Source organism: Leptidea sinapis, chromosome 21 (assembly GCF_905404315.1).
Source record: "Leptidea sinapis chromosome 21, ilLepSina1.1, whole genome shotgun sequence".
Taxonomy (NCBI): domain Eukaryota; kingdom Metazoa; phylum Arthropoda; class Insecta; order Lepidoptera; family Pieridae; genus Leptidea; species Leptidea sinapis.
Window position 1 is genome coordinate 1779730 of NC_066285.1, and position 25959 is coordinate 1805688.

A 25959-nucleotide genomic window follows, 5' to 3' on the forward strand; every position below is an offset into this window, starting at 1 on the left:
CTGTTTAAGGGCAGATTATTCGTCTCAAGCCAACGCACTATCTTTGGGAGTGCATTGCTTACCTCGTCATCAATATCCGCACGTCGCTTCACTTTAAAATCGTAGATCGTTAATATATATAAGAAACAAGAAAGGACCGAGAATAGAACCCTGTGGAACACCTATTCCCACAGGTTTACCCGAAGACCGTTTGCCATTTACATCGACTATCTGAACTCTTTCGCTTAAATATGATTTTAACAGATTTAGGGCTCTATTTTTCACTCCATAATGTTTTAGTTTTAGGAGTAAAGTTTCATGGTGGACGTAGTCAAATGCTTTTGACAAATCACAAAAAATGCCCAATGCATCCTGTGACTCTTCCCAGGCGTCAAAGATGTGCTCAATGAGTCTAGTACCCGCATTAATTGTTGATAAGCCCCTAGTGAAACCAAGCTGATTTTTGTTCATTAATTTACAAAAATGCATTTGTAGCTGTTGAAGCAAAAGTTTTTCAAAAATTTTACTAAAAACAGGCAGCACTGAAATAGGTCTGAAATTAGCAGGGTTAAAAGAACTGCCCGATTTAAACAAAGGTATAACTTTGCTGTATTTCATGAGGTCAGGGAACACACCCTCATCTATGCATTCATTAAATATTATTGCTAATTCAGGTGCTATAATGTCAAGTATGTATTTTACAATATTAGTCGAATGGCCCCATAGGTCTTTTGTATTTTTTAGGTTAATTAATTTGAAGATTTTTATTATATCGCTACCTGTAACATACTTAAATTTCAAATCAGTGGAACAAACTGGTACGTGTAATTTAAGCATATCATATGCTGCTTTTGGCGAAGAGTTAAGGTCTTGGTTGTGACAATCGGGATTTCGGAGAAGTATTTATCAAATTCATTTGCAATTTCTAGTTCCGAATTTATAACGCGATTATTAATATTTAAACAGATAGAGGTGAAGCTAGCAGAAGCTCTGCTGGCCCTAATAGTTAATAAATTTGAAGTAAGTTTTCCACTTAAAAAACTGCCATACATACCTAAACAAAATTTTTGGATCGATAGTGAAGTAAGAAATTTTAAAAATCTGTTATTAGAGGTCTTAAACTTAAAAAAATCGTTTCCTAATAATACTGACCTAATTGCTATCGCCGAACAATATTCAAATAAATATAATACAATGTTAAAAGAGAAAAGAACTAATTACTACTCTGGTCTGATTCGTGACCATCCGAATAAAGCGAAATGTATGTGGAATATAATTAATTCAGAACTTGGCCGAGGAAACCGTGAGAGAATCGATTATACCGACCTTATACGGGACGCTGATGTAGCTCCTTTTAGCACTAAGCAGCAGTTGGTAGATGCGATGAATCTCGAGTTCACAACCGCCGCCAGCAAGTGCGGCGCCCCGTTGGCTGATATTGCTTGCGCATACAACTGTCTCTGTACTAAATCGAATGGATGTAACTGGTCGATACGGCTTACGTTTTTTACCCCAGACGAGATACTGCTTATTGTAAATAAGTACATAGCCCCTAAGAAGAGTACAGACTTGTATGGTATATCAGCTAACCTACTCCATGCCGTCGCGAACCCACTTGCGTGCATAATAGCCTACCTTTTTAACGCCTGCATTCGCAAGGGTATATATCCCCCTGCTCTCAAGCGAGTAAAAATAGCCCCGCTATATAAAGGCAAAGGCAAAAAAGTTGACATCAAGTCTTACCGGCCGATATCGGTAGTCCCCGTCATCAGCAAAATATTCGAAGTGGGCTTGAACCACAGGGTCCTGTCCTTCATAGGAGATCGCGACTTGATGACTGATAGGCAATACGCCTACAGAGCTGGACGCGCCACTACGGACCTGGTGCGCGAGGTGGTATGGCGCGTGCTGGTCGCACGTGAGGCGGGCCAGCACGTCGCTCTCCTGTGCTGCGACCTCTCACGCGCGTTTGACACAGCTGATCACAACCTTATCTCTAATAAACTTAACTTCTACGGTATACGCGGCCCGGCACTGTCCTTACTAACCTCATTCTTGTCCAAGAGATCTCAGACTTTTGTAGGGCAAAACGGAAGTTTAAGGTCATCTGAGATGGTCACGACCCTCGGAGTCCCCCAGGGCTCTTGTCTGTCCAACACTCTGTTCAGCCTTCTGTTAAACGACTTGCCCGACGCGGTCGGCGACGCAGAGGTATTTATGTACGCAGACGACGTCGCCGCCATTGTCACCGCACCGACAACATTCGAGTTGCAGCAGAGGCTAAGCTCAGTTGTTCAAAAACTTGAGCAGTGGTTCCGATCAAACGGTCTGGCTCTGAATTGAGATAAAACTTGCTTTATGTCCTTCTACCTTAATGGTACACCACCGCCGCCTCTCACAGTCACCGCGGGCGATGCCCCACTAGAGATGGTACAATCAACAAAATTGCTCCGATTTTATTTAGATAGTAGCCTCACCTGGGATGTCCACATTGACGAGCTCTGCTCTAGACTTGGTCGTGCCTGCTTTGCATTACACCGGCTCGCCAGCACTGCATCTCGCAACGTGATAGTTTCGTGCTATCACGCTACCGTCCACAGCAATCTCACCTACGGTGCGGCGCTCTGGGCGCGGGCCGCGGACGTTGGGCGAGCCTTTGTCATGCAGAAACGAGCCGTGCGCGACATTGTGGGCGTCTCGGACGATGTTTCTTGTAGAGAGCTGTTTAGAGAACGTCAAATCATGCCTCTACCTTGCGAGCTGATTTATCAAATAGCACTGTACACGTATAATAATATAAACCTCTTCCGACAGAAAGGTTTTAATACATCTAGATCTTTACGCAGCAACAATCTCGCACATTTACTGGTCACACCAGACCATAAGCTGCGTAAATCGGAGAGATCAGTATACATAATGAGTCCATCTGTGTATAACAAGCTGCCGAACTCGATCAAGAAAGATGCAACTTCCACAACGGTGCTTAAGACACAACTCCGAAAATGGCTTCTCGAACATACGTTTTATTCAGTTGAGGAGTTCTACAAGATGCCAGTTATTTGACTAGGTAAAACTTATTTTACAACGCGTAAAAAATATTTATTTTCTTTATATACATAACAATATATAATTACATAATACTGTATTATTGTGAGGTAGGACTTCCCTACCTATGTAAAATGATAATTTGAATTTTAAATTGACCTATTTTTGCTTTTTGACTTGTAACATGGTGTTATTAATAAATGATTTGATTTGATTTGGTGTTATGTCAATTCGATCTACCAGTTTCATTGTTAATTACACTCCAAGTCGCTTTTACTTTATTATTACTGTTTTTAATTTTATCTGCAATGAAACGTGTTTTCGCTTCATGACAAACTACTTTAAAGAGCTTGGAGTATTTTTTTACATATATTTTAAATTCTTCACTATTATTATAAAGTTTCTCATAATAAAGGTCATATAAGCGTTTACGACTTTTGTGGATACCCATTGTTGCCCAATCATTAAAACAATGTTTGTTGTTTACTGTCACCGTTACTGGAGTAAAAATCCTGTCAAATTCCTCACAGAAGGAATTGAAGACTAAGTTATAGTGAAAATTAGCAGATTCACCACAGTGTAAAATGGTATCGTATTTACCAAATTATTTCTAAACCTCTCAAGACGGCTACCCGTAACTGGTATAATCGTCACCTTTTTTTGGTCTGACATTGTCCAATCTTGTATTTACTTTTATAAGTTGCCCAGTATGGTCGGACTGAAGATTATTAATTATTAGTTTACTAGTAATAGTAACATCTGTAAAAATATTATCTAAACAGGTTGCTGTTGTAGAAGTGATTCTAGTAGGTTCCCAAAACACATTGAACAAATTAAAATTTTGAAATAAATTTTTAACACTTTAATTGACTTGCTGGTTTTGCTAAATTTTGATAGTACCTCCTCCATTCTATGTTGGAATTGTTCAAATGATGCAGTGGGGGGGGGGCGGTATACACTAACAATAATAAATTGCTCTAGTTCTATACAAGCTATCTCAATTAGTTGTTCTATAGAGAGATTAACAATATCTCTTCTATTTTTACATTTAAATCTATTATTAATAATAATTAGGGAACCTACATGTATTGCCCTACTTCTACAAAACGAACTGACTACTTTATGTTCTCTAAAACTAAACTGGAGCTGATGACTCTTACGCCAATGTTCTGTAATACATAATATATCTATATTACAGCAGCTCAAAAACAGTTCAATTTCTAAATCCTTACTTGAGATACCTTGTATATTCTGGTGAACAATATTTATGAGCTTTATATTATGATTATCTATAGCAGTAACATTTATAGTTGGTGGATGTTGCCTATTTTGTATGATATTGCAAGAGTTGTCCTCCCTTGTCAAATAACTTAATTTAAATTAATTGAAGAAAAATCTTCATTGTTATATTTTTGTACATTAGTACTAATACATTCCCCAATAGAGGCTTGTATGTCGATAATCGTCCGGCAACTGGACGAATGAATTTAATTAGTCGTCCGATTATCGGATTAGAGAGAAAAAAGGCATCATTGAATGAAATTTAACTGTTCTAACATAACCTTACCAATTTTAATGAATTGTAGTTTATAGTGCTTTAGTCCACGATTATAGTGCTACCACTCTTATTACAACGTAATACACAGTTTTCAAGAAAAAACAAAATAAAAGTCTACCCTCCCCCCTCTCTAATTTGTTAACGGCGGGAAACGCCTACAATTTGGTTCTGGCATTTGTTTTAACTGTTCTAATATAACCTAACCTAACCTAACCAATTTTTATAAATCATAGTGATAGAGATTTGGTCCATGTTTATAGTGCTACTAATCTTATTACAATACACAATTTTAACGAAAAAAAATTACAACCTCTGAACGGGTAAACACGTAAATAAAACACAGATCATACATTTGAATTGGTAATTAATAAATCAGAAAAATGTGTTATGATAAGTTTTTTAATACATAAAAAGGGAATCATAAAATTAAATAAAAAAAACACTTTCCGATTGAGCTAGGTCATGAAATAAGTAAATAAAAATTCACAGAAATGTTGAAAAATGAATAAATGTACGAATAAATATAATTTATTCGTCCAGTACCCGTACAAATAGTCACTTCGTATTATAATGCTACAGTATGACAGCGCCATCTAATGAAATTAAAAATGATGATTTTTTACGCCCAATGATCGTTTTCCTTAGGTTCCGAACCTCATTAGGTAGGATGGTTGTACTGAATGTTCCCACTGACACCGCGTAATATGAAGGGTGCAACTTCGCCTCAATGTTTCGATTCAAAATGTCAATATACTCTGTGATTTGCTTATGGCTACTACACTATGCATTAATCAGTGGAGTTCGTTTGCCTTGCCAAAAGCCCACAAGTGAGTTTTGAGAAATGAAAAGATACATCGCAATATCGCAAAAAGGATCACAAAAGTAGTGAATAGAAATTTTATATATAAAAAAGTCGAATAATTCTGATATTATTGAATACCTTTTTGAGTAAAGTTATTATATTATTATCAAGGACATAGAAGAATACCTTACACAGTTATTGATGTGATATTATTGAGATGTCATCGTATATGGCCGATGTTTTTGATTTAGATTTAGACGTTGATACTGTAACCGTGGGTGATTCTGATGAAGACGACATAATAGAAGTTGATGAGGTTAATATTCATTTATTATAAGTAACCTTCATGGCATTATCTAACCTAAAATAATTTCATTACATAGTCATAGTTTTTAGTTTTAATTAAACAAAAACCCCATTTCAGGTTGATTATGATCCTGAACTTCATGTTCACAACATTGTAGAGTGAGTAAATGTGTTGTTTGAAAAATAGTATGTGTATAATATTTGCATCTTCATACAATAATTTTTTCTATTAATAATCATTACAGTTCAGAAGATTCAGAAACTATACTGTTATCAGAAGATAATGTAAATCCTGGTTTATGCAAACGTCTAGGACCACAAGACTTTGAATTACGCAAAGTATTGGGCAAGGGAGGATATGGCAAGGTGTTCCAAGTTAGAAAAATTACTGGTCCAGATGCTGGGGCCCACTTTGCTATGAAAGTTTTGAAGAAAGCTTCCATAGTTCGTAATCAAAAAGATACTGCCCATACCAAGGCTGAAAGAAATATACTAGAAGCAGTAAAGGTTACTACTTAATACTAATCTATTTAATTTTCAGTGAAAATCATGTTTTCCTGATGGTAAATGTTGATGACCTCCCATGCTATTGGAAGCACAATATTGAAACAACTGATAAAATTTGAAATTAATTTGTTTTTTAGGATTTATTTGCCTTAGTTTTAATATCTGACAGCTTGTTTGTTATATTTTCAGCATCCATTTATAGTTGAATTAGTCTATGCCTTTCAGACTGGAGGTAAATTATATTTAATTTTAGAATATTTAAGTGGAGGAGAATTGTTTATGCACCTTGAAAGAGAGGGTATTTTCTTAGAAGATACAGCTTGGTAAGTTGAAGTTTATTCATAGAATGTTAATTTTTTTTTTATTAGATATACTTAAGCAATATTTACTGATAACTGACTGTTTCAGCTTTTATTTATCAGAAATTATACTAGCTCTGGAACACTTGCATAGTTTAGGAATAATTTATCGTGATCTTAAACCAGAAAATGTACTATTGGATGCACAAGGGCATGTAAAACTAACAGATTTTGGGCTATGTAAGGAGCACATTCAAGAAGGCATTGTCACACATACATTTTGTGGAACCATAGAATATATGTAAGTTAAGTTGAATTACCCTCAGTTACTCAAGTTTGCATTGGTCATAATATTATGGTTAAGTTAATAAAAGTTATTACTGCGCAAACTTATTGAGTGAATGTGTTGGTAAAAGTGGGAAAGTTTGGGCTTTTTTGGACATTCCACACCAATGGGTTGATGCAAATAGAAGATGCCAGGTATATATGTCAAAGGATAAAAGAATATGCATGAAAGTTTTGATGCAAATAGGAGCCAGAGAAATATGTCCAAGAAAGAGTGAGCATGCATGAAAGGGTTGATGCAAGTAGATTAAGGCAGAGAAATTTGTCAAAGAAAAAGATGTGCATGAAAGGGTTCATATAAATAGGAACCAGAGAAATATGTCTAAGGATATGTGAGCTGGCCTGAAAGGGTTGATGCAAGTAGATGAAGGCAGAGAAATGTGTCAAAGGATAGGTGAGTGTGCATGAAAGGGTTAATGCTAATAGTTGCCAGAGAAATATTTCCAAGGATAAATGAGCTTGTATGAAAGAGATGGTGCAAATAGGAGTCAGAGAAATATTTCCATATCTAGGAATTGATGAATCCAGAATAAATATATTGAAGGATATGGGTGTGCATGAAAGGGTTGATTGAAATAGATGCAGCCAGAGAAATAACAAAAATAATGTCAAAGAATAAAAGCAATGATCTATTATTTATGGTGCAGGCAAATCTATTTTGCTTATACAATACATTATTTTCATATTTTAGATGAAAGAAAGATTTTCCTCAATCATCTTATTTTTTTTTTTATTTTATGTGGCTTTTTCATATTCTGGTGTATTATGATGTATTAACATAATATTGTTTAGGGCACCAGAAATTTTAACTAGAAGTGGCCATGGAAAAGCTGTAGATTGGTGGAGTTTGGGTGCCCTAATGTATGACATGCTCATTGGTCAGGTGACTATTACTATATTATATATTTTATTCTATTATAACTCATTTATATTTGACAAAAATATTAAATTATTTAATATTTTTTAAATTATAAAATATTAAATTATTTAATATTTTTGTCAGTTTTTTAGTATTTAGTATAATAATGGTAATTGATTTGATTGATTGACTGATTTCATTTTGGATGCTCTTAATAGTGATTTTTCATTATTATTACACTAGAAATAAGGGATTGCCTGTAACTTATTCTAGTAGGCTTCATAAGATACATAATAGCTTTAAGGGTGAATGTATACACTTCTATAATAAATTACCAGCCACTGTTTAGGCATTTATATATCTATAAATAAATTTAAATGTGTTATAACAAATGGCTCTGTCGTAAATCCTATTACTCCACAGCTGAAAATCTAAATGATCAGACAGCCTGGGACTAGATTGTGATTATTTTATAGCAATAGAAATGACTGTACAATATTTTATATTTTTATTGAAAAGACCTCAAAAAAAGAATGCTGGGAGAGTTTCGTGCGCCGCTTCTTCTCTCTCAGAGCGCCATTTGTTTCCGAAGCGGTAGTAGTATCTAGTATATTAGAAATGACATCAAAAAGAATTCTAATGGAATAAATTTTGAGAAAATAAATGCCTTTTATGCCATCAATGTGTTAGTATATTAGAAATGTTGATTACCAATACAACACATAACAAATACTTTAAAATCACAAAATAATATGCTCATACTTAGAATCATTTAATTTGTATAAATACAAATTAAATGATTCTAAGGTTACAAACATAAAAAAAAAACATATTTACTTAGTTATTTCAGATTATGAATGGAAATCACATATTGATAAATGAAAGCTCACCTTGTTAGCTTACTCTTACCCATATTGTTTTATTTTATTATCTAATCTACCTTTTTTTAAATTGAAAATTCTTAAAACAATAAATGAGACATGAATGGCAGTTTCATCATGCTCACTTAAATGTCGCTGCTTGTGGCGGCGACGTGGGACGGGTCGTTCCCTTCACTAAAATATTGTCGAGGGAGGCGACGGCTGGCCCACGCGTCATGCTCGTGAACAGGCGCTACTTATGGTGGCTGGATGATCCTGTTTTTAGAATTAAAGTTGTTATATTTTTTAGGATCGCTAATAAAATGCTCACAAAATACCTGTATCTATTTGCGGTGTGTGTGGACTGATGCATTAACTCTTGTTTTTACGTATTAATTGACATATCCTTTTTTGACAAACTCGCGTAAGGTGTTGAGTATTTGACGCTCGAGTATTTTTGTTGCATCACTTTACATATTATACTGTAACTTAAATTATTCGTAAAAAGATGTAGCTGTAAATGTTGATTCAAAAGAGTAGCAATAAGTTTCTTGCCACTTCTTTTCATTAAAGCTTAACCCTTTCCAAAGTGGCGGTAGATATAAAAAAAAACTTTTGACATCAAGTATCATATACTAAACTTATAGTAGATAGATAGATAGTGAATATTTTATATTATATTCACATATTTTTTTGTGTATTCCTTTCAGCCCCCGTTTACAGGAGATAATCGTACAAAAACTATAGAGAAAATACTTAAAGGAAAATTAATGTTGCCCGCCTACCTCACACAAGATGCCCGCGATTTAATTAGACGTCTTATGAAGCGTTCAGAGACGCAACGTTTGGGTGCTGCCGGGGCTTCAGCAGTACGCGGACATGCGTTCTTCAAACATGTACATTGGGATGACGTGTTTGCCCGTAGATTAGAACCACCTATAAAACCAAAATTGGTAAGTCTCACACTAATTTAGTTATTATTAATAATAGTTTTTAATTATTATTATTAACTAGCTGACCCGACAGACGTTGTTCTGTATATAATAAATAAAATAATGTTTTTATATGAATTTGTCAATAATATATCATAACATCAAAAATTACTTCGTAAAATATGCACCCTGCTGTAGTAATAAAATTGTTTCACAGCAGAACTGTCAAACCGTGCGTCAATAAATTCTCTGATAGAAATTATGTATGGACACATCAAAGGAAAAACAAATTTGTTGTTTTTATATAATTTAGCAGCATTCTCCTATTTATTCACCTTTTAATCCTTCTCTGGACTTCCACAAATAATTCAAGATCTAAATTTGCCAAATCGGTCCAGCCGTTCTCGACATTTATATATTTAAGATAGATAATAGATTTATGAATAGCTGTTACCCGCGGCTTCGTCCGCGTGGAATTACAACTTTAGGAAGCATTTCAAATTTGAAAATGTAACATGAACTGCACACATTTTAGTCGCAGTTTGTAAATGGTGTTTAATTTTTGAAGTTATACTAAATCCGTAATACTTATTATTTACAATTATGTGATCACTTTTATAGTAGCGACGGCCATGGTCATCTTATCAAGGAAAATTTTACTAACCATGAAGCCACAACCTGAGAGTTGAACAAAGCGTACACGTTCGTATGAACGATGCGTCACTCGAACAGTTGGCTCAGTTGGAAAGAGCGCTCGCACGGAACACTAGAGGTTCGCAGGTTCGAGTCCCGCATCGTTAATAAAATTTAGTTTTCAGTTTTATTTGTGTAATATTTTATTAGTAGAAATTATCTCTAATTTATTTATTATATTCCAGTCCAGTGAAGATGATGTATCCCAGTTCGACACTAGATTTACATTACAAACTCCTATAGATTCACCTGATGAGTCAACATTAAGTGAAAGTGTGAATCTGATGTTCCAGGTATATTTAATTTTTATTTATTACACTTTTTTGACACCACATTAACAAAATATAACTTAACTACTAACATACATAATAACATCATATGGTGCAAATGGCGGCCTTATCACTATACAGGGTTTTTTTGAGTAGGGCGGTGATGGCCAAGTCGGAAACTACGAGTATTAGAGAAAAGTCGTGAAAGGAGCCTCGAGCCATACCCTCGATTTATTAAAGATTAATCCTAATCAGCAACAAAGTGAATTGGTTTAATAATACAGGATGTATTTTGTTTTGAAAATTCATTCGGGTTGATTTCTGTCAAAAGTTCAAGAAATTAATAAAAACTGAATATGCAGTTATTGTTTCCTTATAAATCGAGGGCATGACTCCTTTCACGACTTTACTCTAATACTCGTAGTATCCGACTAGGCAATCACCGCCCTTCTCAAAAAACCATCCTGTAAAGTGATCTCTTCCAGGCAACCATTTGTAATACAATAAAAGAGAAAGACAGTACATTAAAGAGGTAAGAAAAGTGTCAAAAATATACACACACATAATATATACTATAGTAAAATATATATAAATATATAAGAAAGTAAAATAATATGTAAGTAAAAAGTAGAAACAATAATTAACATTTCAGAATTGTTGAATTTTGTTGATGGATGCAATTTATTTACATTACAAGACCTCTTTTATTTTACACAAATTTTTATTACTGATATATTTCTAAGTATTTTCATAATATACTAGCGGACCCGACAGACGTTGTTCTGTCAATAGAAAAAAAAATGATATAGGTTCGGTGATAATGTCTAAAGCAACCCCAAATGTGAAATTAAAGTTAATGAGTTAAAAATGAAATAAAAACAGTTTTCTGAATGATTTTATAACATGTAGCAATAAAATACATTATGGGCCTTATGAGGAAGCTCATTGTTGCTCATAGGGCGATGGCTAGCCATAGCCCTATGGCTCGGAGTGTCCTTACGAGATCGAATCAGAAATGAGGAGATCCGTAGGAGAACCAAAGGCACCGACATAGCCCAAATGAAGTGAGAAGTGGCAGTGGGTAGGGCACATAGCTCGACGGACAGATGGTCGTTGGGGTAATAAGGTCCCCGAATGGCGACCACGTACCGGAAGGCGTAGTGTTGATAGGCCCCTCACAAGATAGACCGACGATCGGGTCAAGATCGCCGGAATACGTTGGATGAAGGCAGCGCAGGACAGGTCGTTATGGCGATCTTTGGGGGATGCCTTTGTCCAGCAGTGGACGTCTTCTGACTGAAATGATGATAATGATTAATATTGTATTTTGTGTAAACAGCTCTTACATTACCGCTTTATAATTGCCAATTTGTTGAAGTATTAAAATGAATAAATGTAATATATAATATAATATAAATAAATATTATGTTATCCTCAAGAGTGGATAAGAGTAGACCTATACAGCGTGGCTCAACAATGGCGACATTAAATAAATACACGGGCAGAACTACTTCACCGTAATCATAAAATAAATAAAAAAATAATACACATAATTCACCTAAATAAATTAATGTTCCATAATATATTTTCGGAACAACCTGTAAGACACGTACTTCGTGCCAGTTCCTACGCTATGCGAACACGAAAGGATGATTAAAATTTTGTTTACTTTTTTTTTATGAAAATCAAGGACGAGACGAGCAGGACGTTCAGCTGATGGTAATTTATACGCTCTGCCTATTAAAATGCAGTGTTGCTCAGGATTCTTGAAAAAACCCAAATATTCTCAGTAGCACTACAATAATTGCGCTCATCACCTTGAGACGTAAGATGTTAAGTCTCATTCGCCCAGTAATTTCACGAGGTACGGCGCACTTCAGACCGAAACACAGTAATGTTTACACATTACTGCCTTATGGCAGAAATGACTAAATAATATATAATTTATTTCTTTGAAAATTTCAATTATATACCTACTTTAAATTTTAGAATGAATTTTTATACGATTAAGGTTAGATACCTCTATCTGTGTTTTCTTTTAATGTTGCCATTATAGAGCACGCTGTATAAAATACACAATCCCAACATACATTATTCTGTAATATCTCAAAGGGATTAGGCAGCGTTTTCGTAGAAAGTTCGTAGATTGCTTTTTTGTTTCCGACAAACTTCCCACAAATATCCATAATACATTAACGGCCGTTTTCAATAACCTATCTATCCTTAGTTCTACTTACTAGAGGTAGACAAATCTATCCTTTTACGCTAACTTACTTTGCAAGACCCTATCGACAGATTTTCTACCGTATATTTGTCGTTAGCAGAACGAATAGTCTACTAGAGATAGGGACTCACATACTGATTGTTCTTACTTCTTTTCAATAAATTTACAAGTTATTATTAGTTTTAAGTTAGATAGCACTTGTTTTTGATTATGTAACGCAAACCATGGTTAGATAAGATTTTGCCACTAATCGGGGATAGCAAGAAATCTTAACAAATCATATACTACACGAAACGGTGACATCAGCATGAAAATCGGTGCAGTCGTTTATGAGAGTGAGACAGCCGCAGCGGATGACTTTGTTTACAATATGTAGCGATAAACGGCGACATTTTGTTGTATATAAATGTAGAAGGAAAACCAACATTCGCAGCACTAAATCAGTTAATATTTAAGTTTTCCTTGTTATGGACTTGAATTCACTTATTCATTACAGTTTATTATCATAATTACTTTGCTCCTGGTGCGTATTTGTTCGCATTAGGTTGACGCTAACATCGACAAAGAACGACGATGAACTAAAGCCTCATAAAGGTGTCTCTTCCCGTTCAGTCACATCGCTACACATACATACTCTTTCTCTTTCGTTCCATAGCTTTCTTTCGCAGTCATCTTGGCGGGAAAGAGCAAACCTAATAGCATTAATTATACATTCTATCTATTAATATTGTTTCTATTATAAAGGCACTCTATTCTTCAGTTTTTCATCTATGGCCCTATATGAAGCCCCACATCTTTCGCGTACTGACTACACGACTTCAACAATTGGTTTTCAGGGCTTCACATACGTGGCACCATCAGTGATGGACGAGATCCACAAACCGCGAGTGATCACCGCGAGGTCGCCTCGGCGCCCTCGGCCCCAACACCATATGTTCTCCGTGCAGCCCGCCACCACTGCGCACCATCACGCGCACGCACAAGAGGACCTCATGGATGTACAAGGAATGCCTATATAGTGAGTATTATAAGCTTATGTAGGAAGGACGCACCTCCCCATGCTATAGATCTTAGGTCATAGTTAAAGGCTGGGTTGCACCAACTAACTTTAGCAATATCAAATATGTTAAAGTACCGATTAAGCAAAAAAATGTGTTGCACCATTTGATATTTTTTAGATGACGTCATAGCTTTAGTCGTAACCGTCCAATCTTTGCTGGTTAAAGCTATTGTTAATGTTAAAGAGCTAAATAGCGATCAGTATATAACCAGTATCAGCTCGATCCATTTGACCGCGTGCAACGCAGAGCAGCTCGAATTGTCAGTGCTCTGTGAACGTTTGGATCAATATTCGATATTGACTTTACATTCTCTTTTTAACTTTGCCGAGGAATATAATCGTGCAACACATTCCGCAGTCTATGTTAAAGTCAGCGTTACTGTTAACTTAAAATTTGACTTAGACCTTAACTATAACAGCTAATATGATGCAACTCAACCTTAGTGTTGTTATGATAAGCTTGATATAAGAAAATTTCATTCACCTTGACAGCTCTGCTGTGACTTGTTTGTAATTTTAATACTTTTTTCTAAAACGAGAGTAATTTATTTATATCGTGATTGCGTGCGAGCTTGGTTGCGAGCAATCAGTGTTTCTTTAAAGCCTCTTCTCCACTATCGGCGATGAACGTTACTTGTATGATCGTCTGTCATCGGCAAGTTAATCTTTGATAAGTTAATGATTGTTTTAGACCTCCATTCATGTTCCTAAGACAAAACGTTCCAGACCACAATAAGGTCAAAATAGAGTTAAGAACACAAACCTGGTCATGTGATTCATATGACGAAAAATGGCAGCCCTACTGTCACTCTTTAAATGACATCATGATTTAGTAGCCAAACTCACATATATGGAATACACTAATATTTATTAAACTTTAAACACGAATTCCTTAAAATGTGATTGTGAGAAACGTTAAAAACGTTTCTCAGGAACTACGTTCATTTATCCTTGCTGGATTTTAAAGGATTTCAAATCTTGCATGTAATAAAACTGAATTCTACGAATATTTATTTTATACTAATTGACATTATTCATACTGACATTTCACTAACGGCCGTTCCCAATATACCATCTACAGATAGAGATAAATAACTACCTTCTACTGTCAATAATCTGAAGTTGTCCATTGGGACAACTTCACATTATTGACAGCCAGACAGATTAATATTATATTGATACCCGATAAGTCATTCTTATCGCCTTATATTGGGACGCGTGAATTGCAAATTCCATACAAAATTCTATCGCTGGTAAGCTATACGTCGTCGTCGACAGAGCGTGTACGGATAAGGTGAGTTACTATTTTTATCTCAAGTAAGAGATAGACTGAATATTTGGAAGAGCCGTTAGTTAGCAGTTAATGTGGTTATGGGCAACTTAAAACAGGCTTTTTTATATATAGAAAGTAATAATAAGATTATTTTAATACAATCAATACTGTACGAGTAAAAAGTAATGGTGTTTTATTTTGTTTCCAGGCCTAGAATAAATGATTTAGCCGACTACTATAACAGAGAATTAATTCGATTACAAATACTGCCCATATATTGTCCGTAACAAGTGGTACTGTTTTATACTATTATATAAAGTAATAATAAATGTACATTTTATACCAAGTTACCGATTAGTTTAATGTTTGGTAGGAATTATTCAAGTATATTTAAAAATGTTCTAACCTTAATGTGACAGAGTATATTATAATGATGATTTAAACAATATACCTTGTTAACGAGCTGCATGAATTGAATTAAATGGTCATTTTTATTTTGTAACTGACTTGTTTTATTTCTACAAAATTTGTTTGTCTATGGACACAATGCGAAAGGAAGATTAAATAAATAACACTTATCACTTGCTCTTTCAGAGTAAAAAAATATATAGGTAAGTATAATAAATTGTATTGCAGATTTAACGAAATCTGGAAGTTTTTGGATATTTCTAATTAAAATTACTTTTACGACAAACACGAGTTTCAAATGATTAAGGAACATCCCCTAAGTTAATTTACGACGTATCTTCTAATGACAAAATTTTTAGGATTGTGTCAAGGAGTATTAATAAGCTTAAAATTTGTATAGCGGGACCAACAAGTTCCTAAATACCATCAGATGGCCATACTCAAAATTACGATTTTTATTTTTATAATAATTCGCTATTAATCTTTTGCACTTCTTTTTAGTATGTATGAAAAAATCAACGATCATAATACAATTTGACTGAATACATACGTTTAAATGTCTATAAGCGGTAGTAGTGTCTTATTAGAAATGATATCAAAAAAAATCTAAAGGAATCAATTTTAAGAATATAAATGCCTTTTAAATCTGTGTTAATAGTGTGAGGCAATATTATGATAACAATGGTGTTGTATTATCCACACCGACGATGGTTAAATTCGACTCGATAGCCAAAGAAATTATCGAGACAACTGTGATTTAATGAGCCTTGTGGAGGCGTAAGCTCCCCATTTATAGGTTTATAGAAAAATATGTGAATAGTAGTTACTTTGAAGGTCTGCATTCGTCAAATCTTAATTATGTTAAGATCGTTTTTATTAATATTATAAGTTAGCAATCTAATTATATCCATAAAACCTGGGCATAAAATACTATGGCAGAATCATCATCAGCCGGAAGACGTCCACTGCTGGACAAAGGCCTCCCCCAAAGATATCCACGACGATCGGTCCTGCGCTGCCTTCAGCCAACGTATTCCGGCGGTTTTGACCAGATCGTTGGTCCATCTTGTGGGGGGCCTACTGACACTTTGTCTTCCAGAAAGTGGTCGCCATTTGACGACTTTACTGCCCCAACGGCCATCTGTCCGTCGAACTGTTGCCCTGCCCACTGTCACTTCAGTTTGGTTCACTTAATTTTGGTTTTCCTTTTTCTATGGAATAATAGGACAAACGAGCTTACGGGTCACGAGGTCTTAAGTGATCACCGCCGCCCACATTCTCTTGCAACACAAGAAGAATCACAGGAGCGTTGCCGGCCTTTAAGGAAGGTGTACGCGCTTTTTTTGAAGGTACCCATGTCGTATCGTCCCGGAAACACCGCACAAGGAAGCTCATTCCACAGCTTTGTAGTACGTGGAAGAAAGCTCCTTGGGGCTTTGGGTTCGAGCAATAACCGTCGACAATGACCTGTATGCTGCGCCCAGCGAGGAAGCTGGAGGTCCACTTGCATAAGCTCTCGGGAAGTCCAAATGATGGAAGTTTTGAGAGGAGCGCCTTGTGCCATACATGCATACGCATAGGAACCTATAATATAGACTAGACTGTATGATAATATGCGTCAAAACAATACCTAGATACTTGTTATGCGTGTTCCAGTTTTTCGCTAAATATAATCGTGGTATTTTTTTTTAACTACTCTGCATTTTAGTAACTGTGATTCGTGTTTTCGATTACCATATTGATATACTTGCTAGAAAAATTAACTAAGTAAGGAAAGGTATTTCATGAATAAAACCCATGTTTTTAATTGCACAATGTAGGAACTTTTATTAAGAAAATAATCAGCCTTTTTTCCTTTAATCATAATCAGTCAAAACAAAAAAATATAATTCTTCTCAAATAAATATCAACTTTAAAAAAATAGTTACATCTCCCCATCTTACCTCACTTATAGGGCAAGACGGGGTACCCCCTTGGGTAAGATGGGGTGTAAAATATTTAAACGTCGTCATCTTCACAAACCAGACAGATATGGACGGTTTCGTCATCGTTACCTTCCACTCCTGCATAGCCAATATTTTCCAAAAGACACTCTATTAAACCCAGCACGAGCCGCTGACGTATTTTCTGGCTTTCGTAAACTCAAGTCAGGATGACGGTTAAGAAATCCACGCAACCAGTTCTTACCAGCCTTTTCCTTGAGACCGTTAAATTTATGTTGTTTATAGTTACGAACCGCTAGCTCATAAGCTAACTTCTGGAATTCGGAAGTTGACAGACCAAATAATCTTCCTTCCATTTCCTTTAAATAAGTAACAAGTATTTGTTCTTCTTTTTCGGAAAACACTGTAGTAATTGGACCCAAGGGGACCTTGACTTGTAGTATATTATTGTCTCTTTTTCTCGCTTGGTTAACTTTACGCTCGAGTGTTGTTTGAGGGACATTATAAGCCTTGCTGGCCGATTTATAACCTTTTTTTCCATCCAAAACTTCCTGAATGGCTAATTTCATTTCTTCTTCACTCCACCCTCCTCTATCAGTTTTTCTTTTATAATTTCGAACCATATTCTATAAAAAAAATATTTAAATTAAATAAACGAATAGTGATATTTTAAATTTACTTCCAAAACAATAACAAATCAGCGGGTAAGGTGGGGTACCAACCCCGACTTTGCTTTCTTTCCCAATCTGTACTTATAAGTTGTATTAAATTTCTTGAGGTTATAAATCAAATCAAACCGGAACTAATTAATGAGCTTAGAATAGTAGAATAAACAAACATTTATAAAAAAATATGTCAGGCAGCTTGTATAACATATATTACGAAAAGTCACGAAGTTTATATACGTCAATAGTTAGATGAAACCACTGAAAAAACATACTTACCAACAAGAAACGTGCATAAGGGCGCAAATCGCTATCAATCGTTGGTGTCGAGACACTTGGCCCGTGGGGCCCAGAGGCGCGGAGAATGTTCAAAATACTATCTTCGCGCCTCAATAAGGCTACTGGAAACCCAAGCGCTGGCAGCTATTTTGGTCAACGGATCAGCCTTGCTATCCAACGCGGTAATGCTGCCAGTATTCTTGGTACGCTTCCACGTAATGATAGTTTTAATTTTATGTAGTCGTAGTATTTTAAATATAGTTATAAGACTTGTTTTGATTAAATCGTTAAAATGAATATATTATTATGATATATCTGAAATATATAAGATTTAAATACAAATAGCTATTTGTAAACATAAAACTGTTATTTATTAAGGTCTAACTAATTTAATAGACACCGTTTTGACTGTTTGAATATGTTTCATGTTTCATTTATTGTTAAAATACTTAATTGAATGTGAAAATGTTCAAATTAATTTGTATTAGAATTAATATTGTTATTCTGTATCAAACTTTATTATTTTATGCATTAAGTCTTCCTTAATTGTATATCGAAACTTGCTTGCAGCGCCATCTTCTTACTTCGTAATGTTTGTTCAAATTAAATGAACAAACTATTATATAAATCATTTGAAGTTATGCATTTATTGAGCTGTATTTGGAAATTATTTTACAATACCTAAAATTGTATTTGTGTTTTAAAAGAAGTTGTATCTACTCTGTTTCATCTATTGTACGGAAGCTATAAAAGCAGTTGTTTTATGTAAAGACGGTTCATATCTATACTAGCAGTTGTGCTTCAATAAACCGAGAAATTCTTAGTGTTGTATTTCTTCATGATGGACAATTCAAGGAAACCCTGGCGTAACGCCGACAGCAGCGGTGGGATCACAGCCACGTGACTTAGGGCCTCCAGGTGGGATGGTCTTTGCCATGGATCAAGTAATGGGTCTCCTAATCTCCATAACGAAAAGTCAACTCTGATGAAAAATATCATGTATCAGGGACTGGTGTGCTAATTATATTTAAATCCATGAAGTTCGAATGAAGGGATCTTGTGACGACGTCGATAGGCAATTGAGAGGACGAGCAAAAACATGGGCCGACACCTGGTCACGTGGGAACGATTGAAGAAAGAGCTGACACGTTTGGCAACGACACGGCCGAGACTTGGGCCCCCTTCAGGAGGGTTCGACTAGAAGCTGCCGATGCCGAGGCAGTGGATGCACTGGTAACAGGTATTTATTTGTTCTGAGTTGTTGAGAAATACCCCTAATTCACTTCACGAAGGATCAAGTCATATGTTTTAATTGCAATAAGAAAGACTGCAAAAATCCCTTTAAAAATATCTGTTGTATAATTTATGTTTATTTGATTGTAACAAATCAAAGTTTATTGAGTGTGAATACTGACATCGGAAGGGCCACTAAGATAAAAATTGTTACCGCCGTCTAAATGACTAACGTAACGCCCCAAACAAATAACCTGTTGTTCATCTATAAAACGGGGCACTTTTAATGTAATTATTATTGGTGAATTATAACAATGTTCATCTATAAAACGGGGCACTTTTAATGTAATTATTGGTGAATTATAACCGTCTTTTTATACAGACTGTTCGATCGTTATAAAAAACGATAGCAAGTCTCGCAACTCAGTTATTCTAACGAAAAAGCTTGCGAGATTCATGTAGTTTTTTTTTTGTTTTTATTGGTTTTTATTTTTGTTAATTTTATTTTTGATAATGAAATATTTTCATTGCTACTGCTAACCAAGCCGTGTGATATCGTCTCAATGCCTACTGAGCATGTGGGAAGCTTTAAGTTGATGTTACAGTTCTAATTGTTAATACTTTTAAATAATTTTGTTAGCCTGTCACGCCGTGTGATGACCCGTGAAGTATTCTCAAGACACACGATGAGGCTTACGCGATGGTAGACTGCCCCTGAGCGGTTACTGTGTGTTAGTGATGTAGTTGATATCTTTCATATCAACCTATTGAAAATTTTATTCAGATGTGATCATTGTCCAGTGGGGTTCCTTATTTCGGTCAGGATTGACCGAACGAGCGATCAGTTTAGTCTATTGATGATAAACCCGTAAAATTTGTTAAAAGATAGTGAATTAATGGAATAATCAAGACTCAAACAATTTTTATAAATTATGTTGAATCGCATCGCGTTAAGAATGTCGTTGCATTTTACGAAATAACTTAATGATTTTTTTTTGTTTTTTTCATGTTCAATGGATCAAACTGCGTGACACTGACTCCTGGTGTTACAAAGTGGCACCTGAATTTGCCGCTTTGCCTGGTGTTATGTGCAACAGATACGGAAAAGGATGGAGCATTGCCATGAGCGCGATGTGTGCTGTTTTATTTAAAAGCACTTTCACCCCCAATTGGAGGAAGGTTTCATCTTAGAGATTCATATTATTGGATACTGCCTTCGATTGCGCTTAGGCGAATGGACCGTATGGGCAGAGAAATCAGTGGAGACCGAGGGTGCTTCCACTTCCTTTGCGGATTATGTAGATTCCATATGATTGAATATGTGTTGAAAATTTGTGATTTGTGATAAGTTTTTGTAATTATTAATGTGTGTGCGTGAAATTTATTTTTCCTATCCAAAGAACCTTCCTAAAACGCTGGCTGGCCACCATGCGTATCCTTAAACCTGGTCTTGCGTTGGCGATATGTTGCCTTTTGTTTTGGCTAGATCCGATGGGTGATGCCTTACCTGGTCTTGCGTTGGCGATGTGTTGCCTTTTGTTTTGGCTAGATCCGATGAGTGATGCCTTACCTGGTCTTGCGTTGGCTATGTGTTGCCTTTTTGGCTAAGATCCCAATATGGGTGAAGCCTCGTCTAGTATTGTCATAAAAACAGCGCAAGGGACGCGCTGGAGTCCGTATGGCCGTATGGGCGCAAATCGCCACCTACCGTCAATTGTTTGCAACTATTGATATTTATGTTTTAGTTTATCGTTAAAATGAATATATTATTATAGATATATCTGAAATATATAAGCTTTAAATACAAATAGCTATTTGTAAACATAAAACTGTTATTTATTAAGGTCTAACTAATTTAATAGACACCGTTTTGACTGTTTGAAGATGTTTCATGTTTCATTTATTGTTAAAATACTTAATTGAATGTTCAAATTAATTTGTATTAGAATTAATATCGTTATTCTGTATCAAACTCTATTATTTTATGCATTAAGTCTTCCTTAATTGTATTTCGAAACTTGCTTGCAGCGCCATCTTCTTACTTCGTACTGTTTGTTCAAATTAAATGAACAAACTTTTATATAAATCATTTGAAGTTATATAAATTCACTAATATATTTATTGAGCTGTATTAAGAAATTAATTTACCATACCTTATTGTATTTGTGTTTTAAGAGAAGTTGTATCTACTCTGTTTCATCTATTGTACGGAAGCTATAAAAGCAGTTGTTTTATGTAAAGACGGTTCATATCTATACTAGCAGTTGTGCTTCAATAAACCGAGAAATTTTTAGTGTTGTATTTCTTCATGATGGACAATTCAAGGAAACCCTGGCGCAACGCCGACATGCACTTCTCCGACAAAACTTTTTGTGAAACTAACAACTAATGCTAAACACCGTCAAAATGGATGTAGGTAATTTTCGTATTACTATCTTTTCTGACACAACTTTTTATATTTAATAAATATATTTTGAGTTTTGATAGTCTACATGCAATAATGCACCATCCGCCCGAATTACTAGTCGGCCAATGCTGAACTCTCAAATGAATTACGTCTGTAGTTCGTTGAAGCTAAATAGATGAAAAGATTATCCTTCGTAGGTAGGTAAATTGAAACGATAAGGGTACCTACTTCCTACTCTGATCCGTCGGTAAAGCAATCTATATATATAAAAGAGAATGTATGTTTGTATGTTCCCTAATAACCCCTTAACTATTCATGAAATCTCAATGAAATCTTTTGTAATAGATTCGTTGAAGCTCAATATAACTTATATGGGAAAACGTTTGCCAGGTCAGCTTGTAAATAAAGAAATCTCAAACGATTATCAATTCTTTGGTCATCTGGAGGGCAAAGTCAAATTGGCTTCAATGAAGCTAGGCGTCATAAATCTTGATATGTCTTTGTTCAACACTAGATTAACGATTTATAAACTTTACGTCACCCGAACAGTTGGCTCAGTGGAAGAGCGCTCGCGAGGTTGCGGGTTCGAGACCCGCATCGTTCATAAATTTCCTTTTTAAATTTAATTTGTGTAATTAATTCCAGAAGTGAGGGTTATCGCTTTAAAAAATAAATTATCCAAAAATAATAATCAAAGACTTTTATTAGTAATCAAATTTAACAGAACTGAAATTTATTTAAAAACAATGCAATTTTCGATTGTAATAGGATGGACAGTACAATTATTAAATGCTATTCTTCATTAATACAGACTTGCTGTGTTATAAATTTTATTGTACAATAATGCGAACATTGATATTATTTAAGTCAATTATTCACTTGAAGTGAATAAGTCGAGATTCTGTAATACTTCTATGTTCTTCATGCACAAAGCAGTCAATATACATATAAATTTAAAATTAAGTCATCTGATTTTTTGAAAGAGGAAGAGACTAATAATCTTTAATATAATTAACATTCTAGACATGTTATGTACTAGATTAAATTTTAGAAACTATATATAAACAACTATGCTTTAAGTAATAAATAACAACTGAGAATCGATACAAAGAGAAGAAAACATTACATTTTTAAATAACCAACTGCATATCTAAACATTTATCACATATAAGAAAGATATGGCAATCACTGTCTTCAGGAACCAAAGAGAATTGTATATCATTATTACATTTACTGTTATGCCTTTCTATTGACTCATATATGTCCCGTTTGATTTCAATTAATGATGAGGTAGTATTAAGTTGAATGTTACAATTATCACAACAGAGTTTATTTGAAAGAAGTGTAAAGTTATTCTTTTGACAAATAAGGCATATAACATTTTCTTCAGTTTGATAAGAGGACCAGTCAAAATCTTCACCATTCGACTTATCATATTCTTTCACATACCTGAAAGAGTTAAAACATATTTTAATTGTTGTATCAAAATCTCTTCATGTTGAAAATTTAAAGTAAATGTTACTACATTTAAGTGGTGAAGGTTACTACATTTAAGTGGTAAAGGTTACTATAACTTAAATGACTATCTTCATGATTCCATTGATTGGTAATAGTGACCAACATCAGGCTATTAAATAATAACTGTTGTTGAATGATATTACACTCTTACTATATTTTTATGAATGAAAAATGAAAAAATTAATTTATGAAAATGTTGAATTTATTATTCTTGTTCTTCTAAGGTCTGAGGCTTACTTTTTCCAATGGTTGGTTGTTTTGAATTTCAATAAGTGATTTCATATCCTATTTTGAATATCAAATATTTGAATTTGAAAATTCACAGATATTCATATGAAATTATAATATAGCCTAGTGGTTCCATAGTATTAGAACACAGACATTTTAATGTATAGACATAGTTATCAACATGTTTAACAATTATTGTGAAATAGTTGCATAATGTTACAAATTTAGTATGTTTAAATTTGCATTTCAATAAAGTATAATATCAACAGAGTACATGAATTTTGCCTAAAAATTCACCAATAACTGTACTAAAAGTAATAGACAGTAAACTTTATTTTGTGTCATCAAACCTATAAACATATACCAGATAATAAATAACACAACATCTATTACAGGACAAAAGCCATGGAGCCCTTTGCACAGGATCCTAGCTAGATTATGGGTACCACAAAGGCGCCTATGTCTGCTGTGAAGCAGTGATGTGTAAACAAAACTGTTTCGGCGTGAAGGGCGCTGTAGCTAGTGAAATTACTGGGCAAATGAGACTTGACATCTTATGTCTCAAGGTGACGAGGGCAGTTGTAGAGCCTCTCAAAATTTCTGGGTTTTTTAATAATCTTGAGCAACACTCCATTGTAATGGGCAAGGTATATCAATTACCATCAGCTGAACGTCCTGCTCGTCTCATCCCTTATTTTCATAAAAAAAAATGGAGACATGTCAATTTATGGATTAACATTCTAGTCCTCACCAATCTAACTCTTCTTGTATCAACTCATTTTTTATCTCTTCAAGTTGATCATGTTCTTCTATATTAAAAGAAAAATCGTCATTAAATTTAAAAGCATCTTTGTATAGTTGTGTTAGAGTTTCCTTAAGATCGTTTCCTTCTAAATCTCCTCGATATTTGTTCAGCAGCAAATCACGACAATTTCGTATCTTATTTCTGTAATCCTAAATGCAGTTTGATTAGAATTTAGAACAAGTAAACACATAGACCGTTACATCGTGTGGAAATAAAAAACTCTGTACCTTTCGAATTTTTGCTTTAAGTTCTACCGGCGACTGTGATTGTTTATATTTAAGATTTTTATAGGACGGGGAAGAAGGCTTCAGAGAATTCGAGATGACTACATTCATCTTTTTAGAAATGGTTTGCGTAAACGTAAATTTATTATGAGGCCCTTCTACAACTGATTTATATTACATTAATTTAAACAATATTTTGTTACAAAAATTTTGTTTTTACGACACCATCTATATCCACTTAACGAAGGTCACAGACTACTTTTGATTATACTACTCTGCTCCGTCTTCCGGAGAATTTCTTTATAATTTGTATTTACTATTTAGATTTTAGTCACAATCTTAGTTACTGTGTACTGTACTATCAACAGTACTATTAAGTTTTTATTTAAATGATATATCTAATATCCACAAGTTGAAATTTCACTCTTGTCACTTTCAAGTTTCAACTTATTTACGCGCTAATCGCCATTAGTGTTTTTTTTTATTTATTGCATGATCATGGATGCTAGGTGATGCTAATCGCTATTTTGTGAATTGCGGTAAAGTAAAAGTACTAGACTGCAGTTAGATGAGCTATTGCCATTTTGTCATACTAGTACCATTCATCGTAGTTTTTTTGGTTTTAATTTTATTAATTATTAAATTCAAATATATTATTCAAAATTGGACATGTAATCACTATTATTGAAAGTCCAAAACTACCCATTAGGAGGTGAACGCCAACCCGAGAACAACGGGCAAGAAACTCAGCGGGCTTATTCTTATTTTCTTTATAAAAATTTCGATGCTTGCAATCAAATCTAAATAGCCTGACGGAAGTCCCTCCATTCCCAATATGTGGTATCGTATGAGTCATTTATAATTTGTTTTGAACAGTTTGTGGGATGTTGTTTTAAAAGCATGTGATGTATATGCTTTACTCACTTGACTTAAGTAGTAAGCATTATAAGTTTAGGTCTGATCCTGGTGTTAATATTATGGTTATGACAGTTTCTAGTGTTTGACAGTTTCTTTTCTATAATATATTAAGAACCAACAGTTACACCATTTATGACTCTATAGGACATAGGTTATAAATAACGCAAATAGCCCTCTTCTGCAGCACAAATATTGTATTAATGTCGGCAGCATTGCCCCATAGCAATAATATATCGAGAATCATCAGTTAAAATGTTATTAATGATTCTATAGGACCTCGGTTATAAATAGCGCAAATAGCCCTCTTCTGCAGCACAAAG

The 25959-nt window shown here is 34.6% G+C and overlaps 2 protein-coding genes across 2 annotated transcripts; one reads left to right on the forward strand and one right to left on the reverse strand.

The window, feature by feature from the left end:
- Window positions 1–5372: 5372 nt before the first annotated feature.
- LOC126970579 (ribosomal protein S6 kinase beta-2) lies at window positions 5373–15513 on the forward strand. Its single transcript, XM_050816557.1, has 10 exons — window positions 5373–5700; window positions 5809–5849; window positions 5936–6197; window positions 6387–6520; window positions 6606–6797; window positions 7634–7724; window positions 9271–9513; window positions 10371–10478; window positions 13515–13696; window positions 15220–15513. Coding segments are annotated over exons 1-10 (1353 nt in total). The 5' UTR covers window positions 5373–5601; the 3' UTR covers window positions 15221–15513.
- A 7118-nt stretch (window positions 15514–22631) lies between these two features.
- On the reverse strand, window positions 22632–25176 carry LOC126970583 (RPA-interacting protein-like). Its single transcript, XM_050816574.1, has 3 exons — window positions 24725–25176; window positions 24444–24646; window positions 22632–23395 (listed from the first exon to the last, which is right to left on the reverse strand). Exons 1-3 carry the CDS (start codon window positions 24830–24832, stop codon window positions 23077–23079), a joined length of 630 nt encoding a protein of 209 aa, XP_050672531.1. The 5' UTR covers window positions 24833–25176; the 3' UTR covers window positions 22632–23076.
- Window positions 25177–25959: the final 783 nt, after the last annotated feature.

Coding starts and splice junctions, on each gene's coding strand:
- LOC126970579 (XM_050816557.1), top strand. CDS start 5,602: ATGTCATCGTATATGGCCGATGTTTTTGATTTAGATTTAGACGTTGAT. Junction 5,850..5,935: donor CATGTTCACAACATTGTAGA/GTGAGTAAATGT, acceptor TAATCATTACAG/TTCAGAAGATTCAGAAACTA. Junction 6,198..6,386: donor ATATACTAGAAGCAGTAAAG/GTTACTACTTAA, acceptor TTATATTTTCAG/CATCCATTTATAGTTGAATT.
- LOC126970583 (XM_050816574.1), bottom strand. CDS start 24,832: ATGAATGTAGTCATCTCGAATTCTCTGAAGCCTTCTTCCCCGTCCTAT. Junction 24,647..24,724: donor TTAAAGCAAAAATTCGAAAG/GTACAGAGTTTT, acceptor AACTGCATTTAG/GATTACAGAAATAAGATACG. Junction 23,396..24,443: donor ATACAAGAAGAGTTAGATTG/GTGAGGACTAGA, acceptor TAACTCTTTCAG/GTATGTGAAAGAATATGATA.